This window comes from Schistocerca americana, chromosome 3 (assembly GCF_021461395.2).
Source record: "Schistocerca americana isolate TAMUIC-IGC-003095 chromosome 3, iqSchAmer2.1, whole genome shotgun sequence".
NCBI lineage: Eukaryota > Metazoa > Arthropoda > Insecta > Orthoptera > Acrididae > Schistocerca > Schistocerca americana.
In genome coordinates this window covers 268,139,446-268,158,997 of record NC_060121.1, presented here as the reverse complement: position 1 = coordinate 268,158,997, position 19,552 = coordinate 268,139,446, and the positions used below count along the sequence as shown (strand labels likewise).

The window sequence follows — 19,552 nt, the reverse complement described above, 5'->3', positions numbered from 1 at the left end:
TAGTTCCTATTATTACTACTGTATAACACTCTTATCAGTACCGAAGTTTCACAGCCATTTTTCCACTGCAGTCATTTTTGTATGGTTAAGACAGAACAAGCAGGTATTAGAACATGTTTGTAGATATGCGTATTACATCTACATTCAACTGAAAACTCGTTACAAATCTGTATTGCCTTCATGATAATATTTGAGACTTTTGTAAGCAGCTGAGACATTTTGTAAGCAGCAAACACAGTCAAAAAGCAAGAAGCAAAACCCATATGGAACAGATTTATTTTTATACGCTATCAGGTCAGCTCAAAGCAAACCTTTCCACCAGCCTCTTCCCATTGCTATTTTTTCCCCTCTCTTCTTTCAATTTATTTTTGTGCTCAACCTTGCCACTATTAGGCCAACTGCTTTCCATATCTTATTTTTATCCACTTCCTTCCTTCCTTTCTTCTTCTTCTTCTTCTTCTTCTTCTTCTTCTTCTTCTTCTACAAGTTGAAGTCATTGACTACCACTCATGTATCTCCAAATCCAGATTTTGGAATATCTTTTTCTTCCTGACAGCACATGTGCATATATCTATTTCTGTCCTCCTTTGTCTCTATCCTGTTGAAAGAATTGTAGAAAATTCCAAAAGTGTCAGATTTAGCTATGTTTTCAGATTTGTGTGCCTACCCAATAAGTTCCAGTTGTTCCTATTTTGTTATTCAGTAGTAAGAACTGCTCTTCTGTCATAAATATAAAACTTCAGTTTATTTTCTCACATTCACAGGAAAGTGGAAAATGGGCTCTCTTTGCAGCTTTTAAATGCTACTACTAGGGTATTAGTTACTCACTTTGTTAATGTTAGAGCATTAATTTTGTTTTGTGTCCATAGATCTATGATGATAAATGCTTCTAAGTACCCCCAGCATCAGTAATGACTGCTTACACATTTTCAAGCATTAAATGCCCCATTTGATTATTGGGTGCATTCCTTATTGACAATTTTGAGTACTGTATATGGTAAATCATATCTCAGACTTCACACTCAGCAGGATATCAGAAGCAACGTTTATTGTCACAGGTTACTATAGTCACTGTAGAAGTAGGTCACATATCCAACCATCATCATGAATAGTTATGTTCAAGAATGGATTAATTGGTTAATACTTCACTTCGTCATCTGTCAGGTTAATGTTGACTGATACTGTATCTAAATGGCATGAGCTATTTCTCTTCTGATAATACAAGTCTTTCTCACATATTTATGTATTAGGTGAACATATTTTATACGCAACACACAAATATTTTGAGAGTTGTTATGGATTTTATTTCCATTTTCTGTTGATGAATTTTGTAATCAAGGACATTGTCAACAAATGTAAAAGGTGACACACCTGATTATCAGCATCAGTGACAGCATATTGCCCATTCCATATTTGAGGTATGTAAAAGTGGATCAATAAGTAAGGCCGTGTTTATTTTTCTCCAAAATCATTTCATTTACAAACACACAAGAAAATTGCTTTTATATATAATCATCTGCCATGTTGAAATGTTATTTAATTGATTTTAAAGCTTCTCTGTTTAGCTATAGAAAAATGTTTTTCATTATATTTCAAACTGAGTTTTCCCCTTATTTTCAGTCTTCAAAATGTTTGTGATATCCACTCATTATATCCTGACATCTGATTGATAACTGCGTTTCATACTGGACATAACAGATGATGGCTATTTCGATCAGATAATTGATTATTCCTCCTATTATTAACTCTGTCTCTGACAAACACTCTGTTGATGAGGCAAAAAAAGTGAACATTTATTCTGTGCGAAATAAAGAAATTTTGTAGAGGATTGTGGGTAATTCTGCACAACATCCAGCTGTGTAGAGATGTGTGCAACAAAGTAATGTTTTGATGTACAACTGCCAAATTTATAGTACATACAAAAGCCATAACTGAGCTATTATTGAGTAAAGCTCACTGCACTCTATTTTCTTATATCTGTAAGAAATTTTAAAGGTTGGTTATATTGTAGCGTCAGTAAATTAGTAAGAATTCTTCAGAAGAAAAAGCATTCTTCAGAAGGTAATAGTGTTAATGTTATCGGCAAAATTATTAATGCACATACTGTAAGTTTTCAGTTTGCCCTAATATTCTGCAAGTGATATAAAGTTTGATTAGTGTATGATTTTTTGGTTTCAGAAGCAGTAGCTATCAGGATAATCTGGAGCCTGACCAGTTAAATGGAGCCCTTGGAGCAGTAGCACAGACTCGCTCTCAGCCAGTCGTGAGTATTTCCTGAGATTTGAGCAGCCTCGATTTCTGTTTATTTTTATTTTTTCTCCTTTTTAAAGACTTTAGAATGAAACTTAAGCATGGGTTGTTTGATTAATCACACAGAAACCACAAGCTGAGTTAATAAAAAAGATAAATAATCAGCATAAATTAATGGCGAGGAAATTTTGAAATTATTGTTACATTCAGTTTCTGTAAGACTTGACTGTTGATAATGTACTAAAATTTAACACCTGAACATATTCCTCACATAAAGTTTTCCGAAAGATTCGTTGGCCAAAGTATCTTGGATTGCTAACCAGCAAGGGTGTTATTTATAACTTTAAAGAAGTTCCAGCCAGAAGCTTGGTTCATCATCTAAGTATCAAAATAATTCCTCGAATACTCTGTAGTCTCTTCTTTCAGATGAGACACTTAATGTGCACTTCATTGAAGCCAGAGGTAGGAAGATATTATTTTTGCCTTCAAAATATAATACTTTGAAAATTGAGAACTGACAAGTGCTGATGGATGGCATGTGAAGATATTAGCAAAACACTATTAAAATGTGGTGATTTGCAATTGTACTTTGAGAATCAATCAGTATAGATAATTTAAAGTCAGGGAAAAAAGGCCTATCACTCAAGCTGAACTCAGAATTCTGGATTGTGTAAAAGTTAATCTCAGATTATTTCAATACAAATTACAGTCAGTTTCAACTAGCAAAATTTTGCAAATCAAGTCTGTTTCCATTGCTGTCGGCAGTTCATATCCTAGTGATACTAGACAAGAAATTGTTGATGATGAATGTAAATGAGTTCCCATAACACATGTACCTGCTTAGGTGTATTCACTTAAGCAGTGAGGAAAACAAAATTGTAAATGAACCTCCTGAAAGCATGTCAGCAAACATTCAATTTTGATTCCTAAAATAATTGTTCAAATTAGCATCATCTGTAATCTCTTAGCGGTATCCTACCTCTTGGTAGAATTATGTCAACTATACACTGATCACTGTGCACTGATGGATTTTTTTAACTTTGTCTGTCGTTCTAAAACCTAACATTTTATAAAACAACAAAAATTGAAACGACGGACAGGCACAAGGATCAAAATGGTAATAGATAACAATTAAATTGGTAATTATATGCACAAGCTTTTGGAATCAATAGTTCATTTTTCAGGTTTCATACAGAAAACAGGTAAGTAGAATGCACAGGTAATTAGCAAAAGGAAAGCTGAATTGCTGAAAACTCAGGAGGAGACATGAAACATTTCATGCAGGAGAGAGAAATTGTGAAGTGCTGGCAAATAGATTTATTGTGCCACTAGAATAGAATGAGCTTCAGTGAGTATGTCTGTTAGAGAAGATTCATTGATGGTGATGAGAAGCATACTGCTGCAGAAAAAGAAATAGACTTAAGTGAATTGCAAAATTTTCCTGGCAATTTGTATGTTTAACCAAATTTCAGGCTTGTGGTTGGTCATCTGTCTTCATTGGCTCACCTGAAGATGATTGGCAGGTGCCCAGTTGAAATATCATAGAATGAATTAAACGGCGGGCCGGCTGCAAGCCTGAAATTTGTTTGAACAAGACATAGACTGTTGCAGAAAATCAAATACAGGAAAAAGTCTACCTTTGGGAAACAGAATTAAAAGATAAAGTAAGAAAGGACAAAACAAAAAAATAACTGGAAAGGAAGAGCTAAACAATATCAATGGAGAAGGAAGCAGATAAATGTGCTCTTATTTAAAATACCAGGACACAATTTCTCCAGAGAGCAGAGACTGAAGAGATAATATAATTCATGTTTGTTTACAATTGTAGTCATGGCCATGCTTTTCCAGGTGACACAGATAATGTTTATTGCCAGTGTTGTATTTTTGTCTGTTTCCAATATTTCTTCATTTTTCATAAAGGATGTAGAGATGAGCATGTTGATGTAAAATGAGAATTTGAAAGTCAACAGAAACTTATAAAAGGTAGAGTGAGCAAGTGAACTCATTGAAAGTACAGATGGCGATACAACCAACAGCAACAAAATAATTATCATGACAATAATTTTAAAAAACAGGCACTGAATCCTTCCAGTTTCAGAGTCAAAAAATCCTCCTTGATATTTAAAAGGACAGTTGACCGACAGAAGAATAAGAATGAAGGCTGTGGTATGATGCAAACATAATTTATCAGGTAGAAGAATTGTTACAGAGTAACTTCAAGTATGAACCCTACCACAATTATTTATTCAAACCTCATCACCAGTATGGACAAAATTTAACAGATATCTTTAAGATCATTTATGATAAGTACCAACTTACATGTAACTTCTATAAGCAGTATTATGAGTAGAGAAAGTATGAAAAATGCAGTGACACTAGTGGGCAATGTACGCTTGAGATACACACTGGTCACACCTAGAACGTGGTCTTCAGCTTTGTAGAGAAATGTGAATGTCTTTCTGGAAGTGAATACTCTCTTGCAATACCAACATTTCAGAGCTTTGCAGATGGCAGATTGCTCTGTACCACATCCTGTGCACCAATATTCCAGATAAGCTTGGTTGTTTTATTTGTCTCTATTTTTATGAGCTTCAAACTACTGTGAGGTGTGAAGTAAAGGATATTTTTTATTCTACCAGATATTAAATTTATATATGTTGCCTTTGATGGGTGGCGTATAGGAAGCATGATTGCTTGTATGCATCTGTGTGAGCCATTATTAGTCTGTCATTTTTATGTTCCCTACAGAAGCAGGTGTTTCTTACCTCTTTCAATTTGTTTCTGCTACTGCTTAATGCAATTAGCTTTCATTAGAGCAATTAGTTCTCCTGAATTTTTGTTGCTTTTTGTTATTCGCTCACTTTTTCTTCAATTTTTTCCACACCACTCCTTTTTTTCAGCTTTTTCCCAACATGTACTCTTTTTTTTATATTTCGTTTATACTGCTATCTATTTTGGTTGCTTGCTTTGATTGTTTGCCTTTTGCCTGTTTTCCATTGTCAGCTACCTTTCTTTTTAATTTCTGCTCAAACCATTATTGCTTACCCATAATATTCTACTTGTTGATTGAAATTTCTGTAATAACCTTATACTATCTTCTTAACACTTTTGAGATGATATCTCTGACTCGGGCATTGACTATAGCTAGTGCCTGCACGAGACTGGGGTTGTGTCTCAAAAGTGTTAATGTTTTGGTAGATGGAATTTGTCTTATCTTTAGTAGAGAGCCAGTTGTATTTCGGATTCACCAAAATTATTTTCATTTTAAGTAAATGCAAATGCCCAGTATTTATTATTCTTTTTTCCATCTTACATATTGCAGTTACTGACATAGTAATCAAGATAAAAACTTTATATTTTTACACTGTTGATACTAGGCATATTCAACATAACAGGTTGCAAAATCTGGACAGTGTTAGCGGTATTCACATAAAAGTTACTATATCTTTTATTAACATATTTAGATAAATGAGCCGCCGCATGTATACTGCTACCTTAAACTTCTGCAATCGGTTGAATTAGTGATGTTTCAATAAATTGGTTCTAATGACAACAGCAAAGCCTACAATGGTGTTTCCGAAGAACGTGCATATTTTGGAAAAAAATCAGTACATATCATTTTAAATACTAGCATGTTACGTGTACACACTAAGGATGTGCTTTGTAATGATTCTGTGGGAAACTACAGTGTTTCTTTCGATGGTTGATCCTTCAATAAGGTGTTATTGGCAAAGCAAGACTAAACTGCTACCACTGACACAGTAACTCTTTGCAAAAAGTTTTTCCCTTTTCCCCTCTCCCATATGGAGGTTTATATAAGACATGTGGGCTGTATGTACTGTGTAAAATACCTCTGTTTCACATACTTTCAAGTTTCATGCTGTACAGCTGTATTGGTAATTTGTCGCACAAAAACTTAGTGAGTTTAGCTACAAGTGTGGTAACTAAATCAGTGGTTGCTATTCTCCTCTTGTGAACAGATGTGAGGATACTAGTGTAGACAATATGAGATGCAGAAATTTTCCATAACCAGTTTTCAGTTGTTGTGTCAGTAGCCAGTCATTAATCTCCTAAGGCTCTGAGATTGACCTTGCATGTTTATTTTTTAATTGCGACCTTCCAAGTCACTACTTCAAATTTTTGCATGGTTTCTTCCCCTACCTCCAGCTCTCTTGATCCATAGCAGTCTGTATTCAGTTGGTCATGATTTGAACGTCAGGTAGAGAGAGATGCACTATGCTCAGGTCATCTTTCTAGGTCACTCTTGAAATTTGGAAAAGCAGAGTATTCCTAAATAAGACATTTATGATGTCATATGCACTACCCAAAAACCACCCATCTGCCATTATTGATTTCTGGAGCAACCACTTCCATCCAACTTCCGTATGTATAAAGGGTGTGAGGGTGCAGTGCATTAAACTCATCAGGATGTCGTCACTCCAAGAATGTATTTCAGTGGATAAGCATTCGTTCAGTTGCGAGTGCAGTCTGTTTTCCCGTACACCAGTGGGCAGTGGAACCAAGATGAAATGATTGGTGAGAGATAAGGGATGCATCAACAGACAGCAGTGTGCTACAGAGATTCCCATCCATGCACTGAAGACATGTCACACAGACCCGTTGCATCACCACAACAGAAAAATATTTCATCAGTAGTGTCTGCCTCCAGTACTGATGCAGACTCCTGCACAGAATGGAGAATCTCCCCTAGTGCTACAATCTCCAAAGAGTACAGGGTCTTCTTCACCAGGTTTCTGAGACGTTGCCCCTGCATACTCAAGAATTACTGGTAGTCACTGGTCTAGAGATTTGGGAGTGCTTGTGGATCAAGCAACAAGTACAACTTACCCTTCAGGTGTAAGTAGATCAGTAGTTCTGTAAAAATGCTGCTGTTTTAAGCATGCATTACCCATTTTACCAACATATATGCCAGTTATTTAAACCTACTACATCTGCTTATCTAATCCACAACTCCATGTACATTGTGTGGCAAATAATTCATTGTCCTGTTCCATTTACATTTGGAGTGAAGGGAATATGAAATTTGAAATTACCTGGTTTTAGGCTTGTTATTTTCCTGATTATTTCATACATTTTGGTACTTTTGTACAGCGATTATCCAGTGTTTAAATGTTTCTCACCATTGTTTCTCTGTATTTTATTTCAATAGACATTTCACCATTTTTCCTTCCAGCTTTTATTCTTCTTTTTCATACTTCATAGTTTTTATACTATTTTATTTCCCACTTACTCTCTGAATACATTCCATGAGGTACTGCTATACATGCCATTGCACTATCTTCATTAATTTTTAACTCTTCTGGTTCAATCTACTCTTCTGCCTAGTTTTTCACACTCTCAGGAGCACCTATTTCCATCGTACACATGACTTCAGCTTAATGTATTGTGCTTCAACATTGTGTGTTTGCAGTACCTTCCTGCACCCACTTTGTGTTGCCATAGGACCATTATATTGGCTTCTGTTCTCAGTTATTTCCTGACATTATTTTCTTCTGTACTTGAGACATTGCTACAGTAATAACGTTTTTAGTTCCTGCAGCCCTACAATATTTCATGAGCTCATTTCTTACATATTTCTGTTAACTTGGCATCTGAAAATGCAAATTGTAAACAATAGCAATAATGTCTGCTGTTTACAGTGCTCATTTTGGAGAAGCTCTCAAATTTTCTTGTGTGTCCCACTCATTTCTATCTACACAAATAAAACAGTTGTTTGCGTCAGTTACTCATTTATTTTGTCACTACGTGTTTCGATGGTTCACACCGTCATCTGCAAGTGGAGAAGAGGTTATTTACATAGCTCGTTGGTGAAGAGTAAAGACATCTTATCACAGCAAGAAACCAAGAGCAGTGTAGGTTATGTTGCTCCATTTGGGGGAGGGGGGACAGTAGAGTCGTAAAAGATCTGTGTACTGATACCTGATGTATGTCATCTTCACGTTACATTATGTTTACACTGTACTGCTTTGCAAAGGTAGCTGTTCATCAATACCAGCTATTTAATTAAACAATTCTCCAACTGTAGATGATGGTGTGAACTAGCGATATGTGCAATGGCAAAATAAATAAGTAACTAATGCAGAAAACTGTTTTATTTGTATTTATCAATACTTGCAGCCCTGACAGTGTCTTCTTTCATGGATGAAATACTCATTCTTATTTGTGCTACCATAAATTATTCTGCATTTGCCTCCATCCCATTTACACAACAACATTGACTAACTCTTTTGTGAACGCATGTCCCACATCTATGCACACAGTTAGTCTTACCACACAAGAGACTATACACCTGGTTCATTGTAAAGTTCTCAAAGGTGCCACGCCTAAAATTGTTATGTTGTCTGTTCCAAAGTTTCACATCCTTTACTTGAAGTGCCAATTGAAATTATAATTGTATCTCTAAAACATTGCCTCCTCATGATACATCTGCTTCACATACCCATAAATGCTTCTGCACAGCATGTTACATAGTGAGAGTTGTTGCTCTGGGCATACATTCAGGATGACAGTGCACTGAATAGATTTAAATTTCCTGTGATTTCTGAAGACAAATGCCGGGATGATGTTGTTTTTTTTTTTTTTTTTTTTTTTAGAAGAACACAGCTAATTTCATTTTCTATCTTTTGTCAGTTTGAGTATTTGTTGCAGTTGTGACATAAACTCACGCAGGAAGAATGTGGCTATATTGCAGATCAGTAGGAGTAATGCACAATTGCTGCGTTGGTCAGAAAATAAGAAGCCACCAGCTGATAAACCATTGATTTTATCAGATGCGTTTAGGATAGAATCCATCCTCAGATTATCCACAAACAGGAAATATATAGCAAGTAACACAAAATGTAACTATACAAAGAATATATAAGAGTATGAAACTACAAGTATCATCAAAATTAAACAGCTAAAACACACACTATGGGCATCTTGGTGATCAGATATATAAGGGCAGTATGTGAGAAACAAAGCTGTCATGGCAGACTAACTGACTAGCTACAATGCGATAACCAGGAAGGCTTCTTTTTTTGTGGCCAATACAGCAATTGTGCAGTACTCCTATTGATTTGAGATTTTGCTTGACCTATAGCAATCTCATTGTTAATCATATGTTAAACTCTAATATTTCTTTTGATCATTTTTTACAGCATGTTATTAAATTCTTTATTATTGAATGTTAGTAGTTATGGAGCACGGTTTGAGTTTGGTTTGATCTTGTTTTTGGGTGTGTTGTTGTTGGCTTAGGTTTCTGAGGAGTTTGCATTTCTCACTGCTACATCTGCCAGCTCTCTATATTTGCTTTTCCTCTTTCCTACTTATTTAGTATTGTTTCTGGTGTCAGTTTCTTTGACTTGAAATGTTCAGATGCCCTTAAGACTGAAAATCAAAATAACTCATGTTTCTTGTCCTTTTTTTCTGTTATCCCTTTACTTTTATGATTTTGAAAAACCTAAAATCCAGTTACTATCTTTTTATTCTGTCACCCCTGCCACAGTTTCTACTTTGGTAAATATGGCTTTCTTATTTATGTTAATACTACTCATAGTTATCAAACATAGGGAACTAAATGGGCACTATTGATGGTAATCAACATTTATAGTAGATTTGTCTGTAAAGATTTTGGTTACTTCCATTTGAGTAGAAATTGTTAAAGTACTGTGGTAAATAATTGTGTGTGTATTTAACTACTGTAACAGTTTCATGGTGCACTTATAACTTTTTTAGCTTTTATATTTGTGCCTTCAGAGTTGGGTTGATTGTTGTTGCTTGAAAATTCTTTTTCTGTGCAAGGTATATTTGAAAATATCTATCTAGAAGTGTTATAATTTTATGTTTGTAATTGTCATTCTGTAAGGAATAGTTTTGTATTAAATAGGAAACAGATGCTCGATGTTTTGCAAAGATTTTAATGTTCTGTCAAGTACTGACGAAAAATTCAGGTAATGTTATAAAGCATGAAAGATTTTGTTTCTACAAAAACCTTCCTGAGATTTATGTGCAAATGATATTTGGCCTTATTTTTCTGACGAGCTTCCATAATCTAGTGTTTTATCTTTCAGTTTATTTTATATGGGTTTTATTGGTGACTAGCACTGTTATTACCAAGAAAATTTTATTTATTAAAATAATATGTATCCACTGCCAACTTAAATGCAAGTGCTTCATTGGTTCCAAGGATGTATGTTATGATTTAAGTTTTTGAAAAGTCATTGTATTCCATATTACTAGAATTTCATGAGCTTTTGGATTTAGGAAATATTACCGAGGTGAATATCACAAAGACATAAGAATACTTTAATTTGAAATCAGCTGAAACTCATTTTTTACATCCAGGCGAAAAATTAAGGAAATGCTGAGATTTGTACAATGTCTTGGCACTTGTCCTGCAAAGATTCAGGTTTCCATTTCAAACTGTGTATTAAGATCATTGTAATCTATGAAAATACATTCATTTTAAGCATAACTGAGTTTGATTTCAAACACATACCTGACTCATACGACAATAGTTGGTGGTGACTTTAATTTGCCCTCAATATGTTGGTGAAAATACATGTTCAATTCCGGAGGTACGCATAAAATATCATCCAAAATTGTGCTAAACGCATTCTCTGAATACTATTTCGAGCAGTTAGTTCATGAACCCACGCAAATAGCAAATGGTTGTGAAAACACACTTGATCTCTTAGCAACAAATAATCTTGAGTTAATAAAGAGCATCAAAACTGATACAGGGATTAGTGAACACAGGGCTGTCATAGCAAGATTGAATATTGTAACCCCCAAATCCTCGAAAAATAAGTGAAAAATATACCTATTCAAAAAAGCAGATAAAAATTCACTTGACGCCTTCATGAGAGAGAATCTCCATTCATTCCAAATTAATAATATATGTGTAGACCAGATGTGACTTAAATTCAAAGAAATAGTATTGGCAGTCTGTCAGCTTGCTGGCTCTGCATTTGATTCTTGTTGCTGCCGCTTTTTTAAATTCTTCACGATGTTAAACTATTAATTATAACATTTAAATATATTTAAACACTGTGTCTATGGGTACTGTAGGAATAGATGTTGGTCAAGCAATTGCAGAACAGGTTATTGAAAATATGAATGATAATTTCATAGTGAATGATGATGATTTGATATTGTACACCAAACCTGATTAACAAACTAACAATCTTTATGAAGAGTTACGTGGATTTGCGCTCTCTCTCTCTCTCTCTCTCTCTCTCTCTCTCTCTCTCTCTCTCTCTCTTTGCTCACACATGCTTTCATGTATGGAGCCCTATTTTATTTGTAACAGGTTCCTTCTTCAGGTCCTGACGACAGTGATTACAATCCTTAAGAATAATCCTTAGCGACTTCCTGTGATATTTTGGTTTTGTTGGCAGGAAGTTCTCGTCATCAAAATCAAGATTTCCAATCTTGGGGAAAAAAAATTATTTTCAAATTTGGGGGAAAAAATTTGAACAAGTAGTCACTATAAAAGATAAAATTGCATTCATGAACTCTGAAATGTGGGAAAGATTTCAAGATGCACGAGGCTGTTATGAATGAGTGACCTCAAGAACATTACAGCAATGGGCAGTGCCAATAGCATTCCCATATTTCTCAGAAAAATTTTAATTTACTGCTTGTGATATCTGGGTAAAAAGCTTCAAAAATAGACATTCAATGAGACAGTGAAAATCACCAAATTCTTCAGCAAAAATGATGTTGCAACTTTGGAAGAAATAGTGTAAGCTGCAGAGAAGTTCTGTATACGGAAAAGACATATAATGCCTAGCTTCATCCTCGTTTACATATTTTAAGAATAGAAATAATGAGTCGTCAGCTACACAAATTTTTATTATATAATTTAATAAAAATTCGTGCAGCTGATGACTGATTATTTGTATTCTTAAAACATGCTTCACAGCTGCTGATTGACAGCCATGAATAAAGTTTTTTACATGATTTCATAATTAACACTGACCAGACTGGATGCCAGCATGAATCAACATGTAACAGGTACTGGATTACAAGGATGGAAAGATGGTTTTGGTGAAAAAATTCAATCTCTCCTAAACCACTTAGTCTTACACAGCACAGTACAGTTTAACCACTTCACAGAAACTCAGTTTTTATGTGTGCAAGAGCCTGGTAATATATTTGGTCCTCAGGTTGCCAGTACTGTCAAGAAATTAGAAGAAGAGTGTAATAATGTTGTTATTACATGCTCCAAGTCATGAAAACTAACAAAAGAGTTGTATGCAAATTTGTTTGAAACAACATTAAAACCATACATTGCTAACAACAAATTCCTTTTATTGGTGGATTTGTAGGGTGGCCAAACAGATTTGATACTGTATGATGGAATATTAATCAGTGAGGAAGGTGAAGTAATGTATGCCTTTGAAGTTCATTCTACCCAAATATACCACTCTTGCTCAACACTGTGACATATATTTCTGTCACCAAGTCAAAAAGTTATTTAAAGTATTACAAAATGCCTCAAAATTGCTACAACAGCAGCAATTATCACTGAAAGAGGATGCAGTTAACAATACAGTTGATCATGCAGCATCAATTCAGCTCTCCTGTTTTCACTCCAGTGATTTTGTGTGCTTGGTACGCATCAAAATTGACAGAAGCAAGACCTTCATTTAAAAATCTGAATCGTGTATGCATTCCATGGAAGCGTACTTTAGAAAAATGTTTTTGCTCAAAAAATGAGTTCATAAAATGCACCTGGTGTGAACAGTATTTATGTTTTTAAATGTTTATTTGATGGTTATCACCCTAAAAAGTATGGTATACCTTCTAATAATAAATGAAAAACAGATAATTGAGTGCTAGAATTTTCAGAAATTTTTCTTTCATTGTAAACTTCACCCAGTTAGATAAACTAACTGCTTAAGTATATTAATTAATCTTAACTAAATTGAATATATTGATTTTATGTATATAAATTGAACTGTTGAAATGTATTTAAATTTTATAGTTGAACACTGTGAGGAATTAAAAAAACAATAGCAATTAGAATCAAACCCAAACCAATGAATTGCCAGACAGTGCATTTGACCACTGTGCCATGCCACTGACTTGAAAATTATTAGGAAAAAATCTCTCACACTCTAATCAAAAATCATTAGAAAGTGTTTCACTTTTCCCATGGCCCTCTCAGGTGAGATATTCTAGGAACTCGAAAGAAGCATCTACCTACTTCTGCTCAGACAGCCAAATTGGTGACCCAGGCATTGACAGTTCATTTTAGACTTCTTTTTACTGCAGAGTGGAATATTTTATTCTTGAGCTGCCATATTTGTGGCCTTGTGGTATAATAAATGTAGCTGTGCATAAGTCTATGAAATGTTTCCCCGTAGTTGAAGTGGTAGAGCATTGTTCGCGTAAGGCAGAGATCTGTGTGTGTATCTGAATGTGGCAAATAGTTTTAATATGTTAAGAAGTTATCATGTACTATTAACTGAATAGCATTTTCTTCTTCATTGAAATAGGTAGAGTATTATCATCGAATTCAGCAATGGAAAGTGCAAGTAGGAACATCAGCAGTGTAGGAAAAGACAGATTACTACTTACCCTAAAAAAGACACATCAGGTTGTGAACAGGCATAATTAAAAGACATTTACATAAAGTTTTCGACCAGATCCTTCATCAGTAAAGACACACACACACACACACACACACACACACACACAAGCAGGCACACCTTGTGCACACGACCGCCAACTCCAGTGTCTCAGGCCGGAATTCAACTATCATGTAGGACCCAAGCAGCAATCTGTATGGGGCAGGGAAGGGATAGTAGTGGTGGTGGTGGGTAGTGTTTAACGTCCCGTCGACAACGAGGTCATTAGAGACGGATCGCAAGCTCGGGTTAGGGAAGGATCGGGAAAGAAATCGCCCGTGCCCTTTCAAAGGAACCATCCCGGCATTTGCCTGAAACGATTTAGGGAAATCACGGAAAACCTAAATCAGGATGGCCGGAGACGGGATTGAACCGTCGTCCTCCCGAATGCGAGTCCAGCGTGCTAACCACTGCGCCACCTCGCTCAGTAAGGGATAGTAGTGTACAGGTGGGGTGAGAGAACAACGCTGTCTGGTGGGGTGTACGGGGACTAGGCTGCGAACAGGTGCAGCGTCAGGAGGTTATGGGCCAGGGAGGTGGGGGGAAAAGGAGAGGAGCAAGGAAAGATGGGTGGATACGTTGGTTGGGGTCTGCAAATAAACAGGGTAGGATATGAGAATGGGTAGGAGACAGTAGGACAGAGGGGGTAGTAACTATTGAATGGAGGGTGTGGGGACAGTATGTTACTGTAGATTGAGGCCGGGATAATTACTTTAGCAGAGAATGTGTTATAAGGATAACTCCCATCTGCACAGGACAGAAAAGCTGGTGGTGGAGGGAAGGATCCAGATAGCAGCTATTGAAACGTGTTATGTTCAGCTGCATGTTGTGCCACAGGGTGATCTATTTTGCTCTTGGCCACAGTTTGGTGGTGGCCATTCATCCTGGTGGACAGCTGGTTGGTAGTCATGCCAATATAAAAAGCTGTGCAATCATTGCAACAGAGCTGGTACATGACACGGCTGCTATCACAGGTGGCCTGGCTCGTGATGGGATAAGACTGGAATATGAAGTGCTGGGTGGTTGGAATGGACATGTTTTACAACTGGGTCTTCCACAGGGATACGATCCTTGTAGCAAGAGATTGGAATTGGAAGTGGCATAGGGATGGACTAGGATGTTGTGAAGGTTGGATGAGAGATGGAACACCACTTTAGGAGGGGTGGGAAGTATATCAGGTAGGATGACTCTCATTTCAGGCCATGATGATAAGTAATCAAAGCCCTGGCGAAGAATGTGGTTCAGTTGTTCCAGGCCGGGGTCATACTAGGTGATGAAAGGGACACTTCTGTGTGGTTGGCTCTTGCAGGTAGTGGGAGGATTGGGGGTGTGAGGGGAAATGGCATGGGAGATCTGTTTGCGGACTAGGTCTTGGGGGATAGTGCCTGTCTGTGAAGGTCTTAGTGAGACGCTCAGTATAGTGAGCGAGGGAGCTTTTCTCACTGCAGATATGCCGTCCATGGGTGGCCAAGCTGTATGGGAGGGGTTTTCTGGTGTGAAAGGGATGACAGCTGTCAAAGTGCAGGTACTATTGTTGGTTGGTGATTTTAATGTGGACAGGAGTGCAGATGGAACTACCAAAGAGGAGGAGGTCAACAATTAGGAAGGTGGCAGGCTGGGTTGAGGAGGACCATGTGAAGCAGATGGTACAGAAGGTGTTGCGATTGTGAAGGAACAAAGATAAGATGTCTTGGCCCTGAGTCCAGATCATGAAGATGTAGTCAGTGAACCTGTACCAAACTAGCGGTTTGGTGTTTTTGGAAGCAAGCAAAGTCTCCTCTAGATGGTCTGTAAAATAGTCAGCATAGGAGGGTGCCATGTGGGTGCCCATGGCTGTGCCGCAGATTTGTTTATATACCTTCTCTTCTGATGGGAATTAGTTGTGGGTTATGATGATATTAGTAAGGTGTATGAGGAGTAAAGTTGGTGGTTTGGAGTCTGAAGGGCGTTGGGAAAGGTAGTACAGTTGTGGCAAGACCATGGGCTTGATGGATGTTGGTGTACTGGGAGGTGGCATCAACAGTGATGAGTAGGGACCCAGGAGATAAAGGAGTGGGGATGGTGGAGAGTCGGTGAAGGCAGTGGTTCATGTCTTTAACATGGGAGGCTGCATTACAGGCAGTTGGTTGAAGGTGTTGGTCAACGAGGGTCAGAAATCCAACAACCAGCCACAATGGGGTGTCCAGGATTGCTGGGTTTGTGGATGTGTAGTGTGTCATAGGGGTGAGGAGGGAAATGGATTCAGCGGAGATGTTCTGTATCAGACAAAGGTTCCACCAATGTTGTTATGAATCACAGTGACTATCTGTCAGAAGGCTTCTGCCAGTTATTTGATTCAACCACATATAAACTCTGTCAGAGTGATCCCGTCCTAGAAGTCCAACACAAACTCCAGTCAGTGCTTAAAGCCTTAGCAGGTTCCTAGAACATCTCCCGCGAATCCATTTCCCTCCTCATCCCTATGACATTCTGCACACCCACCTTCTACATGCTCCCCATAGTCCACAAACCCAACGATCATGGATGCCCCATTGCGGCTGGTTAATGTGCCCCCACCAATAGAATTTTGGCCCTCATTAACCAACGCATCCAACCAGTTGCCCTTAACTTACTCTACCATTTCAAAGACGTGAACCACTTCCTTTTCATTGATCGTCCACCACCGTCCCTACCCCTTCACCACCTGGATCTCTACTCGTCACTCTTGACGCCGCCTCTTTATACGCCAACATCCCTCATGCTCACAGTCTTACCGCTATTGAACAGTACCTTTCTCAATGTCCAGACTTCAAACCTACTACCTCTTTCCGCATACACCTTACTACCTTCTTCATAACCCGCAACTACTTCTCATTTGAAGGGAAGGTATACAAACAAATTTGCGGCACAACCATGGGCACCCTCATGGCATCCTCACATGCCAACCTTTTTATGGGCCATGTAGAGGATACCTTCCTAGCCTCTCAAAATACCAAACCACTAGCCTGGTTTAGGTTCATTGATGAGATCTTCATGATCTGGAGTTAGAGCCAAGACACCCTTTTTGATCCTTCACAACCTCAACACCTTCTGCCCCATCTGTTTCTCATGGTCCTCCTCAACCCAGCCTGCCACCTTCCTAGTTGTTGACCTCCTTCTCTCTGATGGCTCCATCTGCACCTCTGCCCACATTGAAACCACCAACAGTACCTGCACTTTGGCAGCTGTCATCCCTTTCATGCTGAAAAATCCCTCCCATACAGCCTGGCCACCTGGGGCGGCATATCTGCTGTGACGAAAACTCCCTTGCTCAATATACTGAGTATCTCACCAAGGCCTTCACAGACAGGCACTATCCCCCAGACCCAATCTGCAAACAGCTCACTCGTACCATTTCCCCTCACACCCCCAATCCTCCCACCATGTGCAAGAACCAGCCACAAGGGAGTGTCCCCTTCATCACCTAGTATGACCTCAGCCTGGAATAATTCTTCGCCAGGGCTTTGATTACCTATCATCATGCCCTGAAATGAGTCATCCTACCTGATATACTTCCCACCCCTCCTAAAGTGGTGTTGTCACCCACCCAACCTTCACAACATCCTAGTTCATCCCTATGCCACTCCCAATTCCAACCCCTGGCCACAAGGTTCATATCCCTGTTGAAGACCCAGATGTGAAACATGTCAATTCCACCCACCCAGCACTTCATAGTCCAATCCTGTCACAGGTTTATCCTATCCCATCAGGGGCCAGGCCCCCTGTAAAAGCTGCCATGTCATGTACCAACTCTGCTGCAAAGATTGCACAGCTTTTTATATTGGTATGGTTACCAACCAGCTGACCCCTGGAATAAATGGCCACTGCCGGACTGTGTCCAAGAGCAAAGTAGAACATGCTGTAGCACAACATGCAGCTGAACATAACACACTTGATTTCGATGGCCCTGTACCAATACATCCACCTGTCTTTCCCTACTCCTCTTCTTTTTTGCTCCTTTTTTCCCCACCTCCCTGCCCCACAACCACCTGTTGGCAGCCTAGTCCTTGCACACACCACCAGATGGTGTTCCTGTCTCTGCTACCCATACACTACTGTCCCTTCCACATCTCCACCCCTCCAGATTGCTCTGGCATACCGTGTGATAGCTGCATCATGGCCTGAGATGCTGGAGTTGGCGGTTGTGAGTGCGTGAGGTGTGCCTGTTTGTGTGTATGAATGGTGTGTGCGTCTCTCATTACTGATGAAGGCTGTTGCTGAAAGATTTATGTAAGCTTCTTTTAATTATGCCTGTCTGCAACTTCACGTGTCTTCTTTACAGTATGTAGCAATCTGTCTTTTCTTACATTGTTGTTACCATCAAATACAAATTATCAAAAAAGTTTATTACCATAGTATGAAAATTGCTGAGAGAGATAACTATTTGTAATTATATATTGAGATATTATAAGTAAAGATAGAAAAGGTGGAGGTAGTAGGTGAGTTGATACCATCTCTATGGAACAAGATATTGATAAATGAAATAATGTTTTGTAGATAGAGGAAAACATGCTCGAAAAAGGGTAAGATAATACAAAGTAGACAAGGAATTTAAAAAGTGAGTGATATAAAATGGAGTAAAAATGACAGTAGATGTATACAAAATTTAAAAAGACAGGAGAATAGAACAATTCTGGAATTAAGGAAAAGAAAGTTCATCAGATATCAGTATTTTTGTATTCATCAGCTCTTTGCAGTTTCTACATCTTCCATCACAACTGTCCTTTTGTAGTTAACATCATGTTTATATAACCACTACACTCTTCCCTTCTCTCAAGCTCCAACGCCCTGTTGATTTCTATCCATGGAAGATACATACTTCCTTTTCTCCTTCAGTCAATTCTCAGCCAGTTTGAAGGAAAGTTAACAACATTGTTTCCATTACCTTGTCTACAAAATTGTGTTTATGGTATCAGCATGATTGGCCAGTTTCAGCCCAGTATCAAGTGCTAAGAATTATGAACATCAAAATTATTTCAAAAGATCAGTTGTTTGAAGCCAACACAGTGAAAGGGAGCTGTCATGCATCCTAATACAGTAATGATCACCACCTGATTAGATGTTATTGAACACACTGTGTGCACATTTTCAAGTAAGTGTATTAACCTTCAGTGAATTTATGTGTGTGATAGCCCATATGAAAAAGGTTTGATTGAAGAAAGCAAAAAAAACCATACACTTTATTTTATATTAGTACTGGTAATTATTTGCTTTGAGCCTATGTATTCAAAAAAGACTAGTATTCATTTACAATTTACCCACCACATAAATTCTGTATTTATTAATAGATTCCTGTTGAATAAATTAATAAGTGGCAGTTTTAAATCAAACTTAAAGTTACCATGGCTTGGTATCAACATTTATTGCAATCTTATTTTGGGTGAAGGCTGTGTATAAGCATCACAGTGTGGTAATTTTCTTGGAAATTTTAAAACATTGAGGACTAAAGCTATTCCTTACAGAATGCAAGAATGAAATGTACTGCCTGCTTTTTACTGTGATATTTGTGTCCCCTTCTTGGTGTGCTGTTGGTGGTTGTGTTCCCTTTCTGCTCCCATACTTTGTGTTCTGGAACACCGCTGTTGGACTGGGGCTTTCCTCCTTTCTCCTGCAGGAAGACTTGATTGCGGTAAGCTAGCTTTGTG

The 19,552-nt window shown here is 37.8% G+C and overlaps 1 protein-coding gene across 4 annotated transcripts in view; it reads left to right on the top strand.

The window, feature by feature from the left end:
* LOC124605556 (TOM1-like protein 2) overlaps positions 1-19,552 on the top strand; it is a 124,672-nt gene that overhangs the window by 69,571 nt on the left and 35,549 nt on the right. For 2 of the 4 annotated variants that reach the window (XM_047137318.1, XM_047137315.1), the window contains exons 9-10: positions 2,179-2,263; positions 19,522-19,536. In XM_047137318.1, coding sequence (XP_046993274.1) covers positions 2,179-2,263; positions 19,522-19,536 — 100 coding nt within the window. The remainder of the gene's footprint in view (positions 1-2,178; positions 2,264-19,521; positions 19,537-19,552) is intronic. The other 2 variants (XM_047137319.1, XM_047137317.1) reach the window with 1 other exon arrangement.